This window comes from Phacochoerus africanus, chromosome 3 (assembly GCF_016906955.1).
Source record: "Phacochoerus africanus isolate WHEZ1 chromosome 3, ROS_Pafr_v1, whole genome shotgun sequence".
In the NCBI taxonomy this organism is placed as follows: Eukaryota; Metazoa; Chordata; class Mammalia; order Artiodactyla; family Suidae; genus Phacochoerus; species Phacochoerus africanus.
In genome coordinates this window covers 122,034,821-122,053,959 of record NC_062546.1, presented here as the reverse complement: position 1 = coordinate 122,053,959, position 19,139 = coordinate 122,034,821, and the positions used below count along the sequence as shown (strand labels likewise).

General features: G+C 39.5%; 1 protein-coding gene across 4 annotated transcripts in view; it reads right to left on the bottom strand.

Annotated features, from left to right (window-relative positions):
- Nucleotides 1-19,139, bottom strand: part of HERC2 (HECT and RLD domain containing E3 ubiquitin protein ligase 2) — a 214,175-nt gene that overhangs the window by 55,047 nt on the left and 139,989 nt on the right. For all 4 annotated transcript variants that reach the window (XM_047772566.1, XM_047772568.1, XM_047772567.1 and 1 more), the window contains 11 exons: nucleotides 15,926-16,101; nucleotides 12,115-12,226; nucleotides 9,958-10,039; nucleotides 9,712-9,855; nucleotides 7,589-7,679; nucleotides 6,876-7,053; nucleotides 6,606-6,687; nucleotides 6,355-6,526; nucleotides 5,489-5,633; nucleotides 4,619-4,844; nucleotides 693-864 (listed from right to left, as the gene is read on the bottom strand). In XM_047772566.1, the coding sequence (XP_047628522.1) occupies nucleotides 693-864; nucleotides 4,619-4,844; nucleotides 5,489-5,633; nucleotides 6,355-6,526; nucleotides 6,606-6,687; nucleotides 6,876-7,053; nucleotides 7,589-7,679; nucleotides 9,712-9,855; nucleotides 9,958-10,039; nucleotides 12,115-12,226; nucleotides 15,926-16,101 (1,580 nt within the window). The remainder of the gene's footprint in view (nucleotides 1-692; nucleotides 865-4,618; nucleotides 4,845-5,488; nucleotides 5,634-6,354; nucleotides 6,527-6,605; nucleotides 6,688-6,875; nucleotides 7,054-7,588; nucleotides 7,680-9,711; nucleotides 9,856-9,957; nucleotides 10,040-12,114; nucleotides 12,227-15,925; nucleotides 16,102-19,139) is intronic.

The following is a 19,139-nucleotide window of genomic DNA, read 5'->3' as shown; positions in this document are numbered from 1 at the left end:
TGAAGTATTTACTCCTGATCTTACTGAATGATCACAGTGATGAAAGATGAAAAACTGCCAACATAAAAATCAGACCAGAATAAGCCTCTGAATTTCCCTGAGAAATTTTCTTGGGTTGTTAGAGCCTAAGGGTAATTCTGTATTTACTGAAAGCCAAAAACCAAAGGGCACCTCACACAAGGCAGCTAGGACTAAATGTCCTCTCAATGACTGAGTCTGCCTTGGGTCTGAACTAACGTTCCTCTGTAAGTATTTCTCTCTACTCATCAGGTCCATATCCATAACACTGACATATAGGCCATGTACTTAGGCTGTGAGAAAACAACAGCAAAATGGTGGAAAAGACAGTACTACCAAAACATGCCTTACCAAGAGTAAAGGCGGTGACAAGTGTCTTAAACATGACTTATATTAGTACCAACTAATTCTTCCTCTTATCAGCCAAAATATGCTGTTCATTGGCCATGAAGAGTAATGAAAATGTTTTTTAACTTGATTTTCTAATTCATATTTCAACTCCCATTAAAGAAAGCACAAAGATACCATTCACCATCAAAGGCCATATGACTTGGAATTCACAATATTTAAAAACAATAACACAACATTCTCCAAGACACTTGGTCAATCAAAAAATTACAAAAACTCAGAACTGACATAATTGTGAGAGTTCAAAAATTAGTAAACAAGCTTACCTGGCATACATTATTTGCAGTGCTGTAAGTATATGAGATAAGGCCTGCTGTTTGGCCAGATTTCCATCTAATGACAGAAGAATCTTGGCAAGAGAAGGGCGATTTGGTTTAGAATTATTTGCACCACTGATTTTATTACTGGCAGCAGAAGAATCAGCATCTGAAGGCACACCTGTAAAAGGAAAATAAAATTTGGGTTCAATTTTTAACATCACAGTTTGCTTTATTTCTATAATTTGACCTTTCAGTTTAGTTCCAAAATCCATTGCAATCTGCAATTTGCTATGTCACAGGTTAAATATTAGTCTAATTAAGCTAGACATAAATCTTACTAGAAAAGAAACAGATAACACTAAGTCTATTAAAGGAATTAAATTTGGGGTTAAAAAAAATGTAAAGAAACCACACAAAGAAAACTCTAGGCCCAGATAGCTTTACTAGTGAATTCTATTGAAATAATATCAATTTACACAAGTTAAAAAGGAAAACTGAAAAGACGGAAACACTTACCGCTTCATTCTACGAGGCCAAACACACAGAGATATTAAGAGAAAATTACAGACCAATATCTATCACAAACAAAGGTAAAAGTTCTCAACATTTTTTAAGCTAATTGAATACAACAAAGTAGAAAAATAATAATCTATAGGTTTTTAAAAAAAAGTCTGAAAAGAAAATTTTAAAATACACAAAACTAAGTGAAAAAGAATATATAATATACCAACTTTGAAAGCAGTGCTGAGAGGGAAATTTATAGTACTAAAAGTTTGCATTAGAAAAGAGGAAAAGTTCCAAATCAAGGATCTAAACTCTCACCTCAAGAGAGAAGAATAGAAAATAAAAAGCAAGTATAAAGATGAGAACATAAACTAATAAAAGTGAAAAGAGATAAACAACAGAGAAAAATCAAAGAAATGAAAAACAGCAAAACCAAGTGGGGTGTATTTATTCCAAGGTATGGAAGACTGACTCAAAAACCTATACATGAATATTCACAGCAGGTTTTATTTGTAAAAGCCCCAAACTAGAAATAATCCAAATATCCTTAAAAACTTCAATGGCATTTCTTCTACACACTAGCAAGAAGTAACTTGAATACTTCCAGATAATAGCAAGAAACAAAAGAAATTTTTAAAATACCATTCATAACAGGATGAACAATTTGAAATGCTTAGGGATAAATATGACAAAAGACATGCAAGACCTATACTCTGAAAGTACAAAAGAACTACTGAGAAATATTAAAGATCTAAACAAATGGAGAGAAACAGAAGATTCATGAGTTCGAAGATTCAGTTCTGCAAAGCAAGTTCCAAACTGATCTATAATCAATGCAATCAAAATCCTAATTTTATAAAAACTGACATTGTAAAAGCTTTATGGAAATAAAAAAGGGCCTAGAATACCCAAAACACACTTGAAAAAAAAAAACTAAGCTAAAGAATTACCAAAGCCTGAACTCAGTCCTTTAAAAAGCTACAGTAATCAAGACAATATGATACTGGCATCAAAATACAAAAATAAATCAATGAAACAGGATGGACAATCCAGAAATGGGTTCACACATACATGGAAAACTGATTTTTGACAAAGGTGCAAAAAAGGTGCAAATTCTTTCAATAAAGAAAGAATAGTTTCTTCAACAAATGCAACTGAAGTAACTAGATGTTCATATAACAAAAGTAAATAAATTTCAATCTGTACCTCAACCATATACAAAACTTAACTCAATCTCAATTTGTCTTTTTAGGGCCAAACCCGCAGCATATGGAGGTTCCCTGGCTAGGGGTCCAATCAGAGCTGTAACCGCTGGCCTACGCCACAGCCACAGCCATGAAGGATCTGAGCCGTGTCTGTGACCTACACCACAGCCACAGCCACGAAGGATCTGAGTCATGTCTGTGACCTACACCACAGCTCAAGGCAACATCAGATCCCTGACCCATTGAGCAAGGCCAGGGATTGAACCTGCAACTTCATGGTTCCTAGTTAGATTTGTTAACAACTGAGCCACGACAGGAACGCCTATAAAACTTTTATATGGAGTTCATATTGTGGCTCAGCAGGTTAAGAATCAGACTAATATCCAAAAGGATGTGGGTTCAATCCCTGGCCTTGCTCAGTGGGTTAAGGATCTGGCATTGCCACGAGCTGCAATGTAAGTTGTAGACTTGGCTTGGATCTGGCATTACTGTGGCTGTGGCATTAGGCCAGCAGCTGCAGCTCCGATTTGACCCCTAGACCAGGAACTTCTATATGCTGCAGATACCTAAAAAAGAAAAAAGATGAGCTCCTGTTGTGGCTCAGCGATTAATGAACCTGACTAACATCCATGAGGACGTGGGTTCGATCCCTGGCCTCAATCGGTGGGTTAAGGATACTGCATTGCTGTGGGCTGTGGTGTAGGTCGCAGACATGGCTCGGATCCTGTCTTGCTGTGGCTGTGGCATAGGCTCACAGTTGTAGCAGTGATTTGACCCCTAGCCTGGGAACCTCCATATGCCACGGGTATGCATGGCCCTAAAAAGAAAATAGAAAAAAAAAAAAAGGAAAAGAAAGGGAGAAAGAAAAAGAAAGAAAGAAAGAAAACATAGGAAAAGAATCTTTACAATCTTGAGTTAGGCAAAGATTGTTTAGATAACAACACCGTTAAGTATGATCCATAAAAGATAAAAATGGATAAACTGGAGTTTAACAAAATTTTAATTTTCTGCTCTTAAATATTCACTTAAGAAAATAAATAGACAAGCCACTATGGGAGAAAATATGTGAAAAGCATATATCTGACGACAAACTTGTATCCAGAATACATAATCAATGTTCAAAACTCAATAATAAGAAAGCAACCTAGGTTTATATATAGACAAGATATAAATAGACACTTAAAACATATCTGGATGGTAAATAAGCAAGATGCTCAAAATCATCAGTCATTAGGGAGCTGTAAAGTAAAACCACAATGAGCTATCATCATACATCTACAAGGATGGCTAGAGTTAAAGACTGACCAGACCATGTGCAGACAAAAACTGGGGGAGTTTGAGCTTTGGAACAACTACTGTGCAAAACAGTTTGTTGGTATATTAAGATATATCTATATATATCATATGATCCAACCATTACTCTCGTAAGCATCTATGCTAGAGAAATCCAAGTGTATGTCCACATAAAGACTTGTATACAAATGTTCATGGCAATTTTATTTACATAGCCAGAATTTGGACACAACTCAAAAGTCCATCAATAGGCAAATGGATAAACAATATCCCCATAAATAAAATGCTATTCAACAATAATAAAAGTATGAAATACTGATATGTGCAACATGGATGAATCTCAAAGTAATTACGGTGAGCGAAAATAGTGAGATTAAGCAAAAAGTACATCCTGTACAACTGCATTTATATAAAACTCTGAAAAGGCAAACTGATCTATAATAACAGAAAGCAAGTCAGTGGCTGTGGGAGGCAGAGGCAGGGCTATGAAATGGCACAGGAAATTCAAGGTGGTGTATGTTTGTTTCTTTATCTCGACTGTGGTGATGCTTTCACAGATGTACATGTGTCAAAGCTGATGGAAATTACACCTTAAATATGTAGGCTTACAGTATGCTGAGTATATACCTAGCAGCCCAGCAAAGGGCCTATACATGTCAAGTAGTTATTACAGTCTCCTGTTTGCACACATGCACAGCATTGCCAGAGCCGACCCAATCACAATGCAGGAATCAGCATTGTACTTCCTTCTCAAGGTTTTATTCCAGCATAAATCACGGCACAGTGCACCATGATGATTCTGTGGCTTTGGTTCAGAATGCAGCTAACACAATGCTACAACCTCTAATCTGCTAGTGATATTAAACATTCTACCCATCATATTGCTCTAGCATATGGAAGGATCGAAAATAAAACACAAATCTGTGTTACCTAAATAGGAAGCACCTAAAGGGTCCCTTGCAGTCTGGAAGAGGACAGGCTCGTGGACAGAGGGTGTTGCCACATCCACGGTTGTCCATGCCACACTGTGCGAAGACCCACAAGCCACTCGCGTGATCTTCTGACCTTCTAGGCCTTGCACAAGTGTGGGCTTTCTATTAACTGTGGTCGTGCCATTGCCCTGTTGGCCATGGTCATTGTCACCCCAAGCGTATACCTGTTGGGAGGGAAAAACAGAATTTTTTAACATTTCAGAACATTTTCTTTAAATTTACTTCAAAACTCTTGTCAATGACTATAGACGAGTGTTTACTTAATGTCAACCCAATGAATCCATCTATTGTGTTCTGTTATAGGAAAGCAGGGAGCTTCTCCTCTTCAACTCAATGCAATAACTTATTTTTTCCTTCATGTTGCAAAGAAAAATGACCAAAAACAATAAGCTCACTTTTCAAGTAGTTTACTTCCTGGCTTTATAGAATTAGAAAGTATAATTCATTTTTAACTCATTTTGATTAAAGCAGAGTGTGCTGATCTGTTGTCATAAATGAAGTTCAAAGTATATCATCTATGAGCTTGTCATGGGATGGCCTCTTGTGGCAGAAGCATGAGTGACACTTGTTGAGGATAACTATTTCTGAAACAAAGTACAAATATCTCCCAAAACTAGAGTAGGAAAGTCCACTGCTTTATAACCTGCATCAGTCAGCAACTCTATCCTGGGTACCCTACCCACGCTGACAATTGGGCAGGTCTATATATGCAAACAAAGGACAAAGCCCATCCTCTTGGCTCCCCAGGTACCAGGACTCACCTCATTGCATCATGAGTGACACAAGGACTTGTCCTGACCTCACTTACCTGCCCTGCATCAGTGACCGCCAGGCAGTGCAAGGCACCGACGGCCACGTGCACGATCTTCTTCCCTCTCAGCCCTTCTACCACCTGCGGCTTCCGCACGTGCACGTCGGAGCCATGGCCCAGCCTGAAGTAGTCCCCCTTCCCCCTGCAGGGAGGTCAAAAGTGAGCAGCATTTTAATATATGGTTATGGTCTGGCAATGCCCCAAAGGAAAACACTCCATCATACACTGGTGCCAGCTCAATAACATCATCACACACAATGCCCAAGGTCTTTGAAATTATGTTATAAAATAGTAAACCGTTAATTCAAACTAGTTCATTAGTTCTGCTAGCAAGATTCTTAATGTGTATTTTACAACATTTAAACTACTGATGTAGGTTTCATAGAAAAAGACTAAAAACACAACCTCAAAAGGCTCTTAAAAAATCTCTACTAGAATCCTTTCTCAAGTCACCTCTTGTTCATGATACTCAAAGGACATCTCACTGTCCACAGTCAGTGCACTCCTTTCTGATTCAATAAGATAAACTTTCATTAGAAACACACACGAACTTTTTTTCATAGATCAAGGAAACCAAACATTTTCCACCCACTTGACCACTAGGCTCCTTATATGCCAAGAAAGCATAAGAAACCCTCTGTGTACACCTCACCTAAACAAGAAACACAAGTTGGGTTAAAATTTCCCCCAAGTTCCTTTCTAGAGGATCCAGTTATAATGGGAAATCTCTTCTTATAATAATGCTAATTCCAACTCAAAATAAATAAAAGAATAAAGACGCCTGGATGAATAAGAAAATGAAGGCTCTCCCTCCCTTCAAGGTGCCGTGCAGACACCCTGACAGGTGACCGGCGTTCACGTACCATGTCCACACCACTCCCGACTTGGTGAGGGCCAGGGAGAACTGCGCTCCGCACTCGATCTGGCACACGCCCTGTCCATTTAGTCTTTCAATGTTCTGGGGAATGTTACAGCCTTCACTTCCTCCTCGGCCCAATTTGCCAAAGTCACCATCGCCCCAGGAAAACACCAAACCTAGGTTAAAAATACATACTTCAGGCTGGCACCTCACGATATTCTTCCCCTAGCCATGTGGCGCGAGGCCAGGACTCACCTTCATCGGTCAGAGCCAGGGTCTGTGCATCTCTACTTCCACACGCCACCTGGATGACTCTGTGACCAAGAAGGACTTTCACCTACTCAATTACAAATTTAAAAACAGAATCAAGCACAGGCACTGAAAAAGCAAGGGAGAGGTATTCCCCAGACTGAAAGCCATTTACTGCACATTGCCTTTATGAACTGTCCTAGACTCGGAGCTTATCTTCTCTGGAAATCAGCAGATGGCAAGCTTTCTGTAACCAACAAAAATATGTATAATCACCATTTTGGGCTTCAGCTGTGTTGTGTTATCCCCATGTCCCAAGCGGCCGTACTCTCCAAGGCCCCAGGTGTACAGTTCCCCGCTGGACGTGAGGGCTGCACTGTGAGAGCTTCCACAGGCAATATCCCGGATTCGCTTGGTTTTCAGGGCCTCTATCAGCCGAGGCTTGTCACAGTTCCTAAAGCAAGAATAAATAATCTTGCCTATAATCCAGTCTTTTTTAAAGAAGAAAGTAAAGGACATCTACAGAGGAACCACATTTAGTCAAAACAACATTTGTAGGTTAACTTAACTATCAAATCTTAGAACATGTGAGGCCAAATCACATTCAGAGATTTTTTTTTTTTTTCTTTTTAGAGCCACACTTGCAACATATAGAAATTCCCAGGCTAGGGGGTCAAGTCGGAGCTACAGCTGCCAGCCTACGCCACAGCCACAGCAATGCCCAATCTGAGCCATATCTGAGACCTACATACGACAGCTCACTGCAATGCCAGATCCTTAACCCACTGAGTGAGGCCAGAGATTGAACCCATGTCCTCATGGATACCAGTCAGGTTCTTAACTTGCTAATAAGTCACATTCCTCATAGATATTTTCTTAAATGTATTTTTACATTCCATAATTATTCAATTTTCTACAAAATGAATACCAAAAGGCACTATTATTATCAGTAACAGTTTATTAGCAAATAATGAAGAAAATATTCTTACATTCTGCTGAAGTGTCCAAGTTTGCCATCATCACCTTCACCCCAGGAAAACACCTTCCCATCGACAGTTAAAGCTGTTGCATGCCTTCCACCTGCAACATTCACACAGATTAGGGCAGCCAGAGTTGGCTGACAAAAAACAAAGAGCATTTGACCACCTATTTTGCCTGGCGTGCAATATGTACTCACTGAATATGTATTGAATAAAAATAAATAGGATAAACATTTCAGGGTGACAAATAAATAAAACAAGTGAAAATTTAATTAAACCACTAAGTTTAAGTCCTAGAAAGAATTTTGCTTGCAAAGAAGCAACAAAATAATGCCATTTTATTCATGAGGTTGCTGCTATGTTAAATACAAAAAAGATCAAAATTCAGATGGAAAAAAGTAAAAATGAATACATTTCTGATTAGGCAAATCATCAAATGCTGTGATTTGGTTACAATGCTTTTGAGAACTATACCTCAACAGTGGAATTATTTAAGCAAAAGTATCATCAGTTGTAATTAAGGCCCTGTGCTCACCCCTCCCAAGACAATCAGCTCATACTCCTTTCCCAGCAGGGAGCAGTCTCCCAGTCCATGGACCCCAGCTCAGGCCTGCAGAGCCTCTTCTCACTGTCACTTGGGTCCCCTGGCTCCTAGGCACCCAACCCTCCTAATGCTCCTTCTGCCCTGTTCCTTACAAACAGTGCCCACATGATCCAGGGCAATGTGCTTAGCTAAAAGCCATACTTCCCAGACTCCCTTGCCCAGAGAGGAAGGTGACCAAGATGTGACAGAAGTGTGTAAGGCTTCCAGAAAAGCTCTCTGGAGGTGCCGAGTGGACTTGAGGAAACCTCTGTCTTCTCTGCTCACCTGCAGCTACAGGGCCACCTGTCAATAGCGTCAACGGCAACCAGTGCTCCTCACGGCCACTGGAGCTGACACCAGCCCTGGATTCCACCTCCAGACTTTACAGAGGAGAAAAGTAAAATGCCCTCTTGCTCAAGCCATTATAGTTTGGATTTTCTGTTATAAGGGATTAAATCTAACTCTATTCAGTATAGGCACGAACTGAGCTTTATCTAGTTCAGTTCCCTTCCTCAGAGGCCAAGCAAGCACAGTGCTCTGAAATGTTACTCAATAAATGTGTCCTTATTACTGGAATTCACAGGCACTGGGAATCTAATGAAAGTCACAGGCGCTTTCCCCAGGAAAAAAAAAAAAAAAAATTTAAGCAGAGAGAATTATGATTTCAAAGGTGCTATGAACCTGAGACCACAGCTCCGAGACTGAAAACCCCCTCCTTGGAGGGGTACCCCCCACATGTCTGGAAAGCTAGCAACTGCTGGTCTCCAAAAAGTTTCATGTAGCAGGAATAATTAAAATCTAGACTACCTGGAGTTTTACATTAGCCAACTTTTATTCCTAACAATATCTAAAATATGCCACAAATGAACCTACATACAAAACAGAAACAGACTCAAAGACACAGAGAACAGATTTGTGGTTGCTAAAGGGGAGGGGGAGGAAGTGGGATGGACTGGGAGTTTGGGATTAGTAGAAGCAAACTATTACATTTAGAATGGATAAGCAATGAGGTCCTACTATACTGCATAGGAAATTATATCCAATCTCTTGAGATAGACCATGATGGAAGACAGTGTGAAAAAAAGGATGTGTACAAACATGTATGATTGACTCACTACGCTGTATAGCAGAAATTGACACAACCCAGTCAATCAACAACACTTTAATAAAATTAAAAAAAAAAAAGAATGCAAGGAAACTTTACAGAAAACTTTTCAAGGCCCCAGTTAATTACAAAGCATGAGGAGTTCCCACTGTGGCTCAGTGGAAACAAGCCCAACTAGTATTCATGAGGATGGGGGTTCGATCCCTGGCCTTATTCAGTGGGTCAGGAATCCCGAGTTGCCATGAGCTATGGTGTAGGTCACAGACACAGCTCGGATCCTGCATTGCTATGGCTGTGGCATAGGCTGGCAGCTGCAGCTCCGATTCGACCCCTAGCCTGGGAACTTCCAGACGCCACAGGTGCAGCCCTAAAAAGCAAGAAAAAAAATTACAGAGCATGAGCGACAGGCCTGTTTGCGCATTGAGTGCCACAGCCAGGCCCTACCTGAGTGAACGGCCACCTTCTTAACCACATAACTGCTGAGCGCTGTGATCTGCCGGGGGATGGGCACAGTGCCGCTGGAGATACCCAGACCCAGCCGACCATTCGTGGCTTCTCCACAGGCATACACCTTTCCTTCCACTGTCACTGCGAGAACAGGAGGGAGGAGAGGATTCACTTTTCACAACACAACTATGTTTTCAGTGCTAAAAATAATTTAAAAATTTTTAAATGTTAGAAGAACCATACCTGCAAACAAGCTTTTAGAACCACCAGCCACCTGTACTACATTCAAAGCAGACAGTGTCTCAGAGAATGAAGGAACTTTTATCTAAAACAAGATTTTTTTTTAAAGCAAAAGAGAAAAAAGAAATTTTATTTACACTTTTAAAATTACAAGTGGGAGTTTCCATTGTGGCTCAGCAGTAACGAACCTAGGATTGAACCTAGGAGGATGTAGGTTCAATCCCTGGCCTCGCTCAGTGGGTGGAGGATCCAGCATTGCCGTGAGCTGGGGTGTAGGTCGCAGACTCAGCTCAGATCCCACGTTGCTGTGGCTGTGGTGTAGGCTGGCAAATGCAGCTCCGATTTGACCCCTAGCTGGGGAACTTCCATATGCTGCAGATGCAGCTCTAAAAAGCAAAAACAATAAATAAAAATAAAAAAAAATTTTAAATTACAAATAATCTTATTAGATGGTACTAAGAATTACTGTTAATTTACATGGTTATATTAACCACATAAGTTATCTTCTCTTAGACGTACACACTAAAGTATTTTAAAGATGAAATGATACACTGAGATTTACTTTAAATAGGGATGAGGCTGCATAGACAATACAGACAAAAATGTGACCATCTACAACTGCTAAAGCTTGCAAAGGGACAAGAGTGCTCAGGTCCCTATTCTTTCTCCCTAGATACATCTGAACATCTCCATAATAAAAGGTGAAAACTAAAATACACATAACGTCAAGATATAAACAATTTTTGGTAAACTACATTTGATCTCAGGCCATATGCTGCTCATTCTTGCTAATTCTGATGTCTCTAAGAAATGACATGCTTAAATGTCCCATTAGAGATGGGTGTGATTTCATTTAAAATTATTAAAGAGTTTCCATTGTGGTGCAGTGGAAACAAATCCAACTAGGAACCACGAGGTTGTAGGTTCAATCCCTGGCCTTGCTCAGTGGGTTAAAGATCTGGCATGGTGTGGTGTAGGCTGTGGTGTAGGCTGGCAGCTGTAGCTCCGATTAGACCCCTAGCCTGGGAACCTCCATATGCCGAGGGTGTGGCCCTAAAAAGACAAAAAGATCAAAAAATAAAAAATAAAATTATTAAAACTCCTAAGAAACTCTTTATGTTTCCCATGTGTCAGAAAGTATCTAACAGTCACTACTACTTTGGAAGGAGAATGTTCATCACAATGGTGAAGCACCAATCCACCCTTCATGTGCAACCCCAGGGACCACGCACCCTCCAGGCTGGATGGTCATGCCTGAGGCTCCCAGAGCTTCTGGGCTCCACACACATCCAAATGCAGTGAGGGTGCCTCCAAAACAAAGGCTGCTGAACTGCACAAGATTAATTTCATTGCACTAGAATGGCAAGACTTAAAACTGATGGGTTCTTTTCAGCTTCTCAACAATGCAGGAAATAAGGGATCGTACGATGAGTGAAATTTCACAGAATCCTAAGAAGTAGAGACTCTCATCTGAAAAGAAACTGTTTCCATACACTAAAATGTAGAGGAATCTATTCTGTGGCTCTTCAGGAGCTACAGTGAATTCAACTGCAATTCAAATGCATCATTTGTTGTAGCTACTCTTCAAAACAGAGTTATAGGAGTTCCCATCGTGGCACAGTGGAAACAAATCCAACTAGGAACCATGGGGTTGTGAGTTTGATCCCTGGCCTCACTCAGTGGGTTAAGAATCCGGCGTTGCGGTATACTTTGGTGCAGGTCACAGACACGGCTCAGATCTGATGTTGCTGTGGCTTGTGGCATAGGCCACCAGCTGTAGCTCCAATTCAACTCCTAGCCTAGGAAACTCCATATGCCATGGGTAAGGCCCTAAAAGGCAAAAAAAGAAAAAAAGAAAATAGAACTATACTCTACAATTTTCTGTGCTTGACAAATCTTTTCAAAAGTGTATGTTCTAGTTTATAAAACAGCAACAATGCAACTATATTTAGAGTGTACTATTTTCCAAGGAAAAAAGCTTCTCAGAAACTAAATTTGGTAATGATGATGAGGTCATGTCAAGAATTACTTAAGAAAAGTCAATTTAAAAAAAAAAAAAACACACATAGATGGTAAAACCATTATAAAAACTTTGAGATGCCCGGCTGTTGCTGGGTCCGAGCAGCACAGGGTGGCAAGGGTGGGGTATCAGACAGGTACCTTGGAGCCCTTCAGCCCGCCCAGCTGGTCCTTGTCATTCAGACCCCACACAAACACTTTGGTTCTTATCGTGGCCGCTGATTCCAGACTTGTAGCCTTCTTTCTAATAAGGCTAATTGAAGGAAAAATAAAAATAGAAATAGAGGTCAATCAGCATAAAAATTTTTTAAATAGAAAGAACAAGCTCAAGTACACAAAGTTTGCTGGTAACTATCAGAAATTCTTAGAAGAGTTGTTTTATTTCAACAAAATCTGAGGTTAGTGTTTCAGAGGATTAAAATTTCTAGATACTAGCATGCAACCTTTTAATACTAGAATTTAATTTTAGCTTTTTATTTTGATGGAGCTCTTCCTAGGAGACACTGTGAGGTTCTCTTTCTCCCTAAATACCAAGTTCAACATGACAGGTTTTAATAACCAGAGCAATTCCTGCCCATCACCTCAACAAAAAGCTACTACAGATGTAATTGGAGAGAATACCGGTTAAATGAACCCCAGAATCACCACCGGGACTGGCACTGTGGCCATGTCCCTAAACCCAAACATCTGTTAGTGACATTTTTTCCCCCAAAGAAACAATAAAACAGATGTAGCCATATGGCTTCTGAGGTACGTACTCTAACACAAACACATGTCCCAAGGCAAAACTGCAATCTTCTTCCTTTATATCCTCTGCCCAATGTGCTGGTCAGCTGGGCTTAAGGTCCCCACCCACATTCTGCCTGAGGAGGCCTGCTCCCCACACTTGAAGCTCCTGAGGCAGAGGCAGCTGGCTCCCGCCTCCTCATTCATCCCATTTCCTGACCTGCCTTAGACAGGAAGTTTGGTCAACAAAGTCCACCAATTCTTGAACTGGTGAGAACACGAAGTACATGAATAGAGTCAGATTTTCTTCGTTAGTCTGATGCTAGGTGGTAAAAAACTGCTCCTTCAGTGTTTGAGGTTTTGGCTTTATTTGCTTTGGTTCTATTTGTATAAGCTAGGAGAGACAACTGAAGACTTAAGACTAGATTGTAGATAGGTAAGATGTTTTAACATGTTACATACTAATGAATATTTACTTTAAGGGATCAAAATTTTATACCTTGGGGATAAAATGTAGGAAAACTAGGATGTCCACTCTCACCACTGTTATTCAACATAGGATTGGAAGTCCTAGCCACAGCTATCAGACAAACAAAAGAAATAAAGGTATCCAAATTGGAAGAGAAGAGGTAAAATTGTCACTCTATGCACATGACATGATACTATATATAGAAAACCCTAAGGACTCAACCCAAAAACTACTCGAACTGATCAACAAATTCAGCAAAGTACCAGGATACAAGATTAACATTTAGAAATCAGTCGCATTTCTGTATGCTAACAATGAAATATTAGAAAAGGTATATGAAAATACAACACCTTTTAAAATTGTACCCCAAAAAATCAAACACCTGGGAATGAACCTGACCAAGGAGGTGAAAGACTTATATGCTGAGAACTATAAAACATTCGTCAAGGAAATTAAAGAGGATTCAAAGGAATGGAAAGATAGCCCATGCTCCTGGGTGGGAAAAATTAATATTGTAAAAATGGCCATACTACCCAAAGCAATCTACAGATTCAGTGCAATCCCTATCAAATTACCCAGGACATTTTTCACAGAACTAGAACAAACAATCCAAAACTTTATATGGAACCACAAAAGACCCAGAATTGCCAAAGCAATCCTCAAGAACAAAAACCAAGCAGGAGGCATAACTCCCCCAGGCTTCAGACAATATTACAAAGCTACAGTAATCAAGACAGTGTGGTACTGGTACCAGAACTGAATAGAGAACCCAGAAATAAACCCAGACACCTATGGCCAATTAATCTTCAATAAAGGAGGCAAGAATATAAAATGGGAAAAAGTCTCTTCAGCAAGTGGTGCTGTGAAAACTGGACACTTGCCTGTAAATCAATGCAACTGGAACACACCCTCATGCCATGCACAAAATAAACTCAAAATGGTTTAAAGACTTAAACAAAAAACAAGACATCATCAAACTCCTAAAAGAGAACACAGGGAAAACATTCTCTGATATCAACCCTACAAATGTTTTCTTAGGTCAGTTTGGCAAAGCAATAGAAATAAAAACAAAAATAAACCAATGGGACCTAATCACACTGACAAGCTTTTGCACAGTGAGAGAAACCATTTAAAAAAAAAAAATCAGAAAGACAACCTACAGAATGGGAGAAAATAGTTTCAAATGATGCAACCGACAAGGACCTAATCTCCAAAATATACAAACAATTCATATAACTCAACAGCAAAAAACAAACAACTGAAAAATGGGCAGAAGACCTAAACAAGTGTTTCTCCAAAGAAGACATATGGATGACCAAGAGGCACATGAAAAAATACTCAACATCACTGATTATTCGAGAAATGCAAATCAAAACTACAATGAGGTACCAGCTCACACCAGTCAGAATGGCCATCATTACTAAGTCTACAAATAACAAATGCTGGAGAGGGTGTGGAGAAAAGGGTACCCTCCTGCACTATTGGTGGAAATGTAAATAGGTACAACCACTTATAAAAAACAGTATGTTGGTACCTCAGAAAACTAAATCTATCTATCTACCATACGATCCAGCGATCCCAATCTGGGACAAATATCTGGACAAAACTTTCACTGAAAAAGGTACATGCACCCATATGCTCATAGCAGCACTATTCACAATAGCCAAGACATGGAAACAACTTAAATGTCCAATGACAGACGAATGGATTGAAAAGATGTGGTACATGTACACAATGGAATATTACTCTGCCATAAAAAGAACAAAATAATGCCATTTGCAGCAACATGGATGGAACTAGAGACTCTCCTAGTAAGTCAGAAGGAGAAACACAAATACCATATGATATCACTTATATCTGGAATCTAATAGACAGTACAAATGAACCTCTCTATAGAAAAGTAACAAACTCATGGACTTTGAACACAGACTTGTGGTTGCAGAGGGGGAGAGAGTGGGAGGGACTGGGAATATGGGGTTAGTAGATGCAAACTATTGCATTTGGAGTGGACAAGCAATGAGATCCTGCTGTATAACACAGGGAACTATATCGAATCATTTGTGATGGAACATGTTATAGGATAATGTGAAAAAAAGAATTTATATATAACTTGGTCACTTTGCTGTACAGTAGAAATTTACGGAACATTGTCCATCAACTATGATAACAAAAATGGTTAAATATCAAAACAAAAAAAAAATTAACAATAGGAGTTCCCGCTGTGGCACAATAGGATATGCAGTGTCTTAGGAGCACTGGGACAGTTTCGATACCCAGCCCAGCCCAGTGGGTTAAGGATCTGTGTTGCCACAGCTGCAGCTTAGGTTGCAACTATGGTTGGATCTAATCTCTGTCCCAGGAATTTCATATGTTCCCGGGCCGCCAAAAAAAAAAAAAAAAAAACCTAGCAAAAAAGGCTGTACAATATATATCACACCAAACCATTTCCATAGGAAAACACAACTAGGGGCAGATAAAAAAGAAAACTATCAGAATGTATATCAAAATATTAACAGTGATATTTCAGGTAGAAAAATTAAACATTTTTATTCCTTTTAAATGATATTTTTCTAAATACAGTTATGCTTCTACACTAAATATTTTCCTAAAATTAAATTATAATTTTTGAAAACTCAATATTTACCAAACAGTCCTATGTGCATAAAACTATTCTCATGATGAGACACACTCCAATTAAACATTGGCTTTTGAAAGTGAGTTTTGGCCCAAGCATCACCAAGAGCAAACAGTTCTTACCTCCCACTACTGCCTTTTTCATCTTCCTCTTCTTCATTATCTGATGCTAAGAAAGGAACTGCGGCCAAATCTTCCTCCTCTGCACGGATCCGTCCGAGCAGGATGAGACCATGGATCTTACAATCAATTCCTGAGCTTCTGCACTGCTTTATTGCAATTTCAATATACCTGTGATACTAGACACACACACAGTGAGCTACAGAGTTTTCAGAATCAAACACATTAGATACTTTAACTGGAGGGAAAGACATGCGGGACACAGAATGTGTAAAAAATTATGGCTCCTTTACTTAAGTTCTGGAAACATTAGGCACTGCTGATGCAGCCATGTCTGAGTGGGGTTTGCCTTCAAAAGAAGTCATATATTCATCAAGTATGTCCATCCAGAGCCTGGGACTCAGAGTGAGTTTCTTACTAAAAGGAAATAGGGAGTTCCAGTTGTGGCTCAGCAGTAATGAATCCCACTAGTATCCATGAGATTGCAGCTTCGATCCCTGGCCTAGCTCAGTGGGTGAAGGATCTAGCGCTGATGTGAGCTGTGGTGTAGGCCGCAGACACAGCTCAGATCCTGCATTGCTGTGGCTAAGGCATAGGCCAGCAGCTGCAGCTCCGATTAGACCCCTAGGCTGGGAACTTCCACATGCCATAGGTGTGGCCCTAAAAAAAAAAAAAAAAAAAGGGCAAATAAATAAATTAAAATAAAATTAAAAAGTATGATAGCCTTACTGAATGACTTTGACTCAGTGAATGACTTACTGAATGATAGCCTTTCTATCTTAAAACCTTCTTGAACCAAAATGGATTAAGAAAGAGATTGGATGTCAGGAAGTCACAAAGCCTTCATAACTTTTTAAGCATAATAAAAACATTTGATTATATACAAATTGAAAAAGCAATATGAAGAGCCCCATAACCTCATCACTAGATCAACAATTTTCCACACGTGACTATTCATATGTGGATAATGATAAGAAAATGCCAGGCAGCATGTTGTTTCAAAACTTCAATATGTTATCACTGAAATACAGACTTTTAAAAAATATACCCACTGTATTATTATGATAGCTATAACCATAATTTCTTCAATCAGCTAAATGCTACCAGTGATCAAATTTTCTGATCATGTCATAAAACATGGTTCTTGTGGGCTTCTTCAAATCATGACCCAAATAAGATGCAACCTCCTTGTTATGCTTTTGCCACTCATTTGCTAAAGTGGACTCACTCTGGTAGGATGCCCCACAGCCTGTACTCAGCATTGCAGAGTACTACTCCTCTATCCCTGAATTTCAGGTGAAGAAGGAGTGAGGCAGCAGGAAGTAGACACATCACTACCAAGGATTTCTTTTGCCTCAAAAGGACCTAATCAAACCTCAGGATCTACCTGTGATGTCAGAGGAAGCACAGGTCGAATAAAAAAGACAAATAGAAAAGCGAAAACTCCTACAGGAAAAAAGGACCTCGTTTCTTTCTTTAGCAAGGAAAAACCACAAGAACTCATATTTAAATGAAGTGCAGGAGTTCCCGTTGTGGCACAGTGGTTAACTAATTTAAATCCGACTAGGAACCATGAGATTGCAGGTTTGATCCCTGGCTTTGCTCAGTGGGTTAGGGATCCGGTGTTACCGTGAGCTGTGGTGTAGGTCGCAGACATGGCTCAGATCCCCTGTTGCTGTGGCTCTGGCAAAGGCCAGCAGCTACAGCTCCGATTAGACCTCTAGCCTGGGTACCTCCATATGCTGCAGGAAACGGCCCTAGAAAAGACAAAAAATAAAAAATAAATAAAATAAATGAAGTGCAAAGTGCAGACATTGTCTGAATCATGATTCACACAAACTAACTTCAGAAGAACACTATGGGATAATTGGGACGATGTAAGTGCTCACTGGATACTCTGCAGTATTAAAGAATAATGTTTACATGTGATGGCACTGTGGTTATATTTTTGAAGTCTTTGTCAGACATGAATACTGAAGTACTCACTAATGAAATAAGTGAGTTGCTTATTACCTTGCTTTTAGACATTCTAGTAAAACAAAATGGGGGGAACACATGGAGAGAGTTAGTGCAACACGATGGATAAAAATGCTAATAATTGTTGAAGTTGGCTGATAGGTTCAAGGAGGATTCAGTATACTTTCTACATTTTGGTTAGTTAGAAAATTCTTGTAATAAGCTATTTTTGTAGGAAAGGCAATGCTAGAGAGTCCAGTAGCTTCACAGAAGTGGTAACACTCTAGTTCTTAAGTTGGTTAGAGGGACGGAGAGTGGGCCATGAGTTTTCTGATTACTCATAATGCTTCATATTTCTCATATATGTGATAAATACTTGCCTGCCCAACAGTACATAATAAATTGTTTTGAGCTTAAAACTGATTACATAAAAGTTAATATGCCTTTTATGAATAATAATCTCAGTTGGTTGTTCATTTATTATATCTGTGGTTAACGATTTACTTAAAATACAAAAACAAAACAAAAAAATTCAGTAGCAGGGAGTTCCCGTTGTGGATCAGTGGAAACGAATCTGACTAGGATCCATGAGGACACAGGTTTGATCCCTGGCCTCGCTCAGTGGGTTAAGGATCTGGTGTCGCCATGAGCTGTGGTACAGACTGCAGACGCGGCTCAGATCCCAAGCTGCTGTGGCTGTGGCCATCAGTTGCAGCTCTGATGTGATCTCTAGCCTGGGAACTTCCATAGGCCACAGGTTCAGTCATAAAAAGTAAATAAATAAAAAAGAATGGTGTTCTCCAGTTCTATTTATTGAAGACTGGAAGAAAATAAAACAAAAACCTGGTGTACTCAAAGGCCAGCTCATCAACCTGGGGCTTGAGGAAAGGAGGTGGACTGCTCCCACCCATAGTCTCTACCACTCTTAAACTAATTAAGCTATGGCTCGCTGTGTATCAGCTTCTTCAAAGTCACATACTGGGATCACCTTGAATTTGTCAAAAAAATAAAATAATGACTAGAAAACTGCATTTAACTTAAAAATAAACTCACATATTAAACTTTTAGACAAACAAAAAGTCAACTACTTTTATCTTTATCCCACTATCATTACATTATTATTGTTTCATTAATTTCTCATAAAACAGTATCAGTAGTACAAAAAACTGCCTTAACTTATATTAAGTATATTTAATTTGCTAAAATAATGTTGACTTCTGTGTAGAAAGATTTGTGAGGCAGCTCTGCTCTCTAATACAGG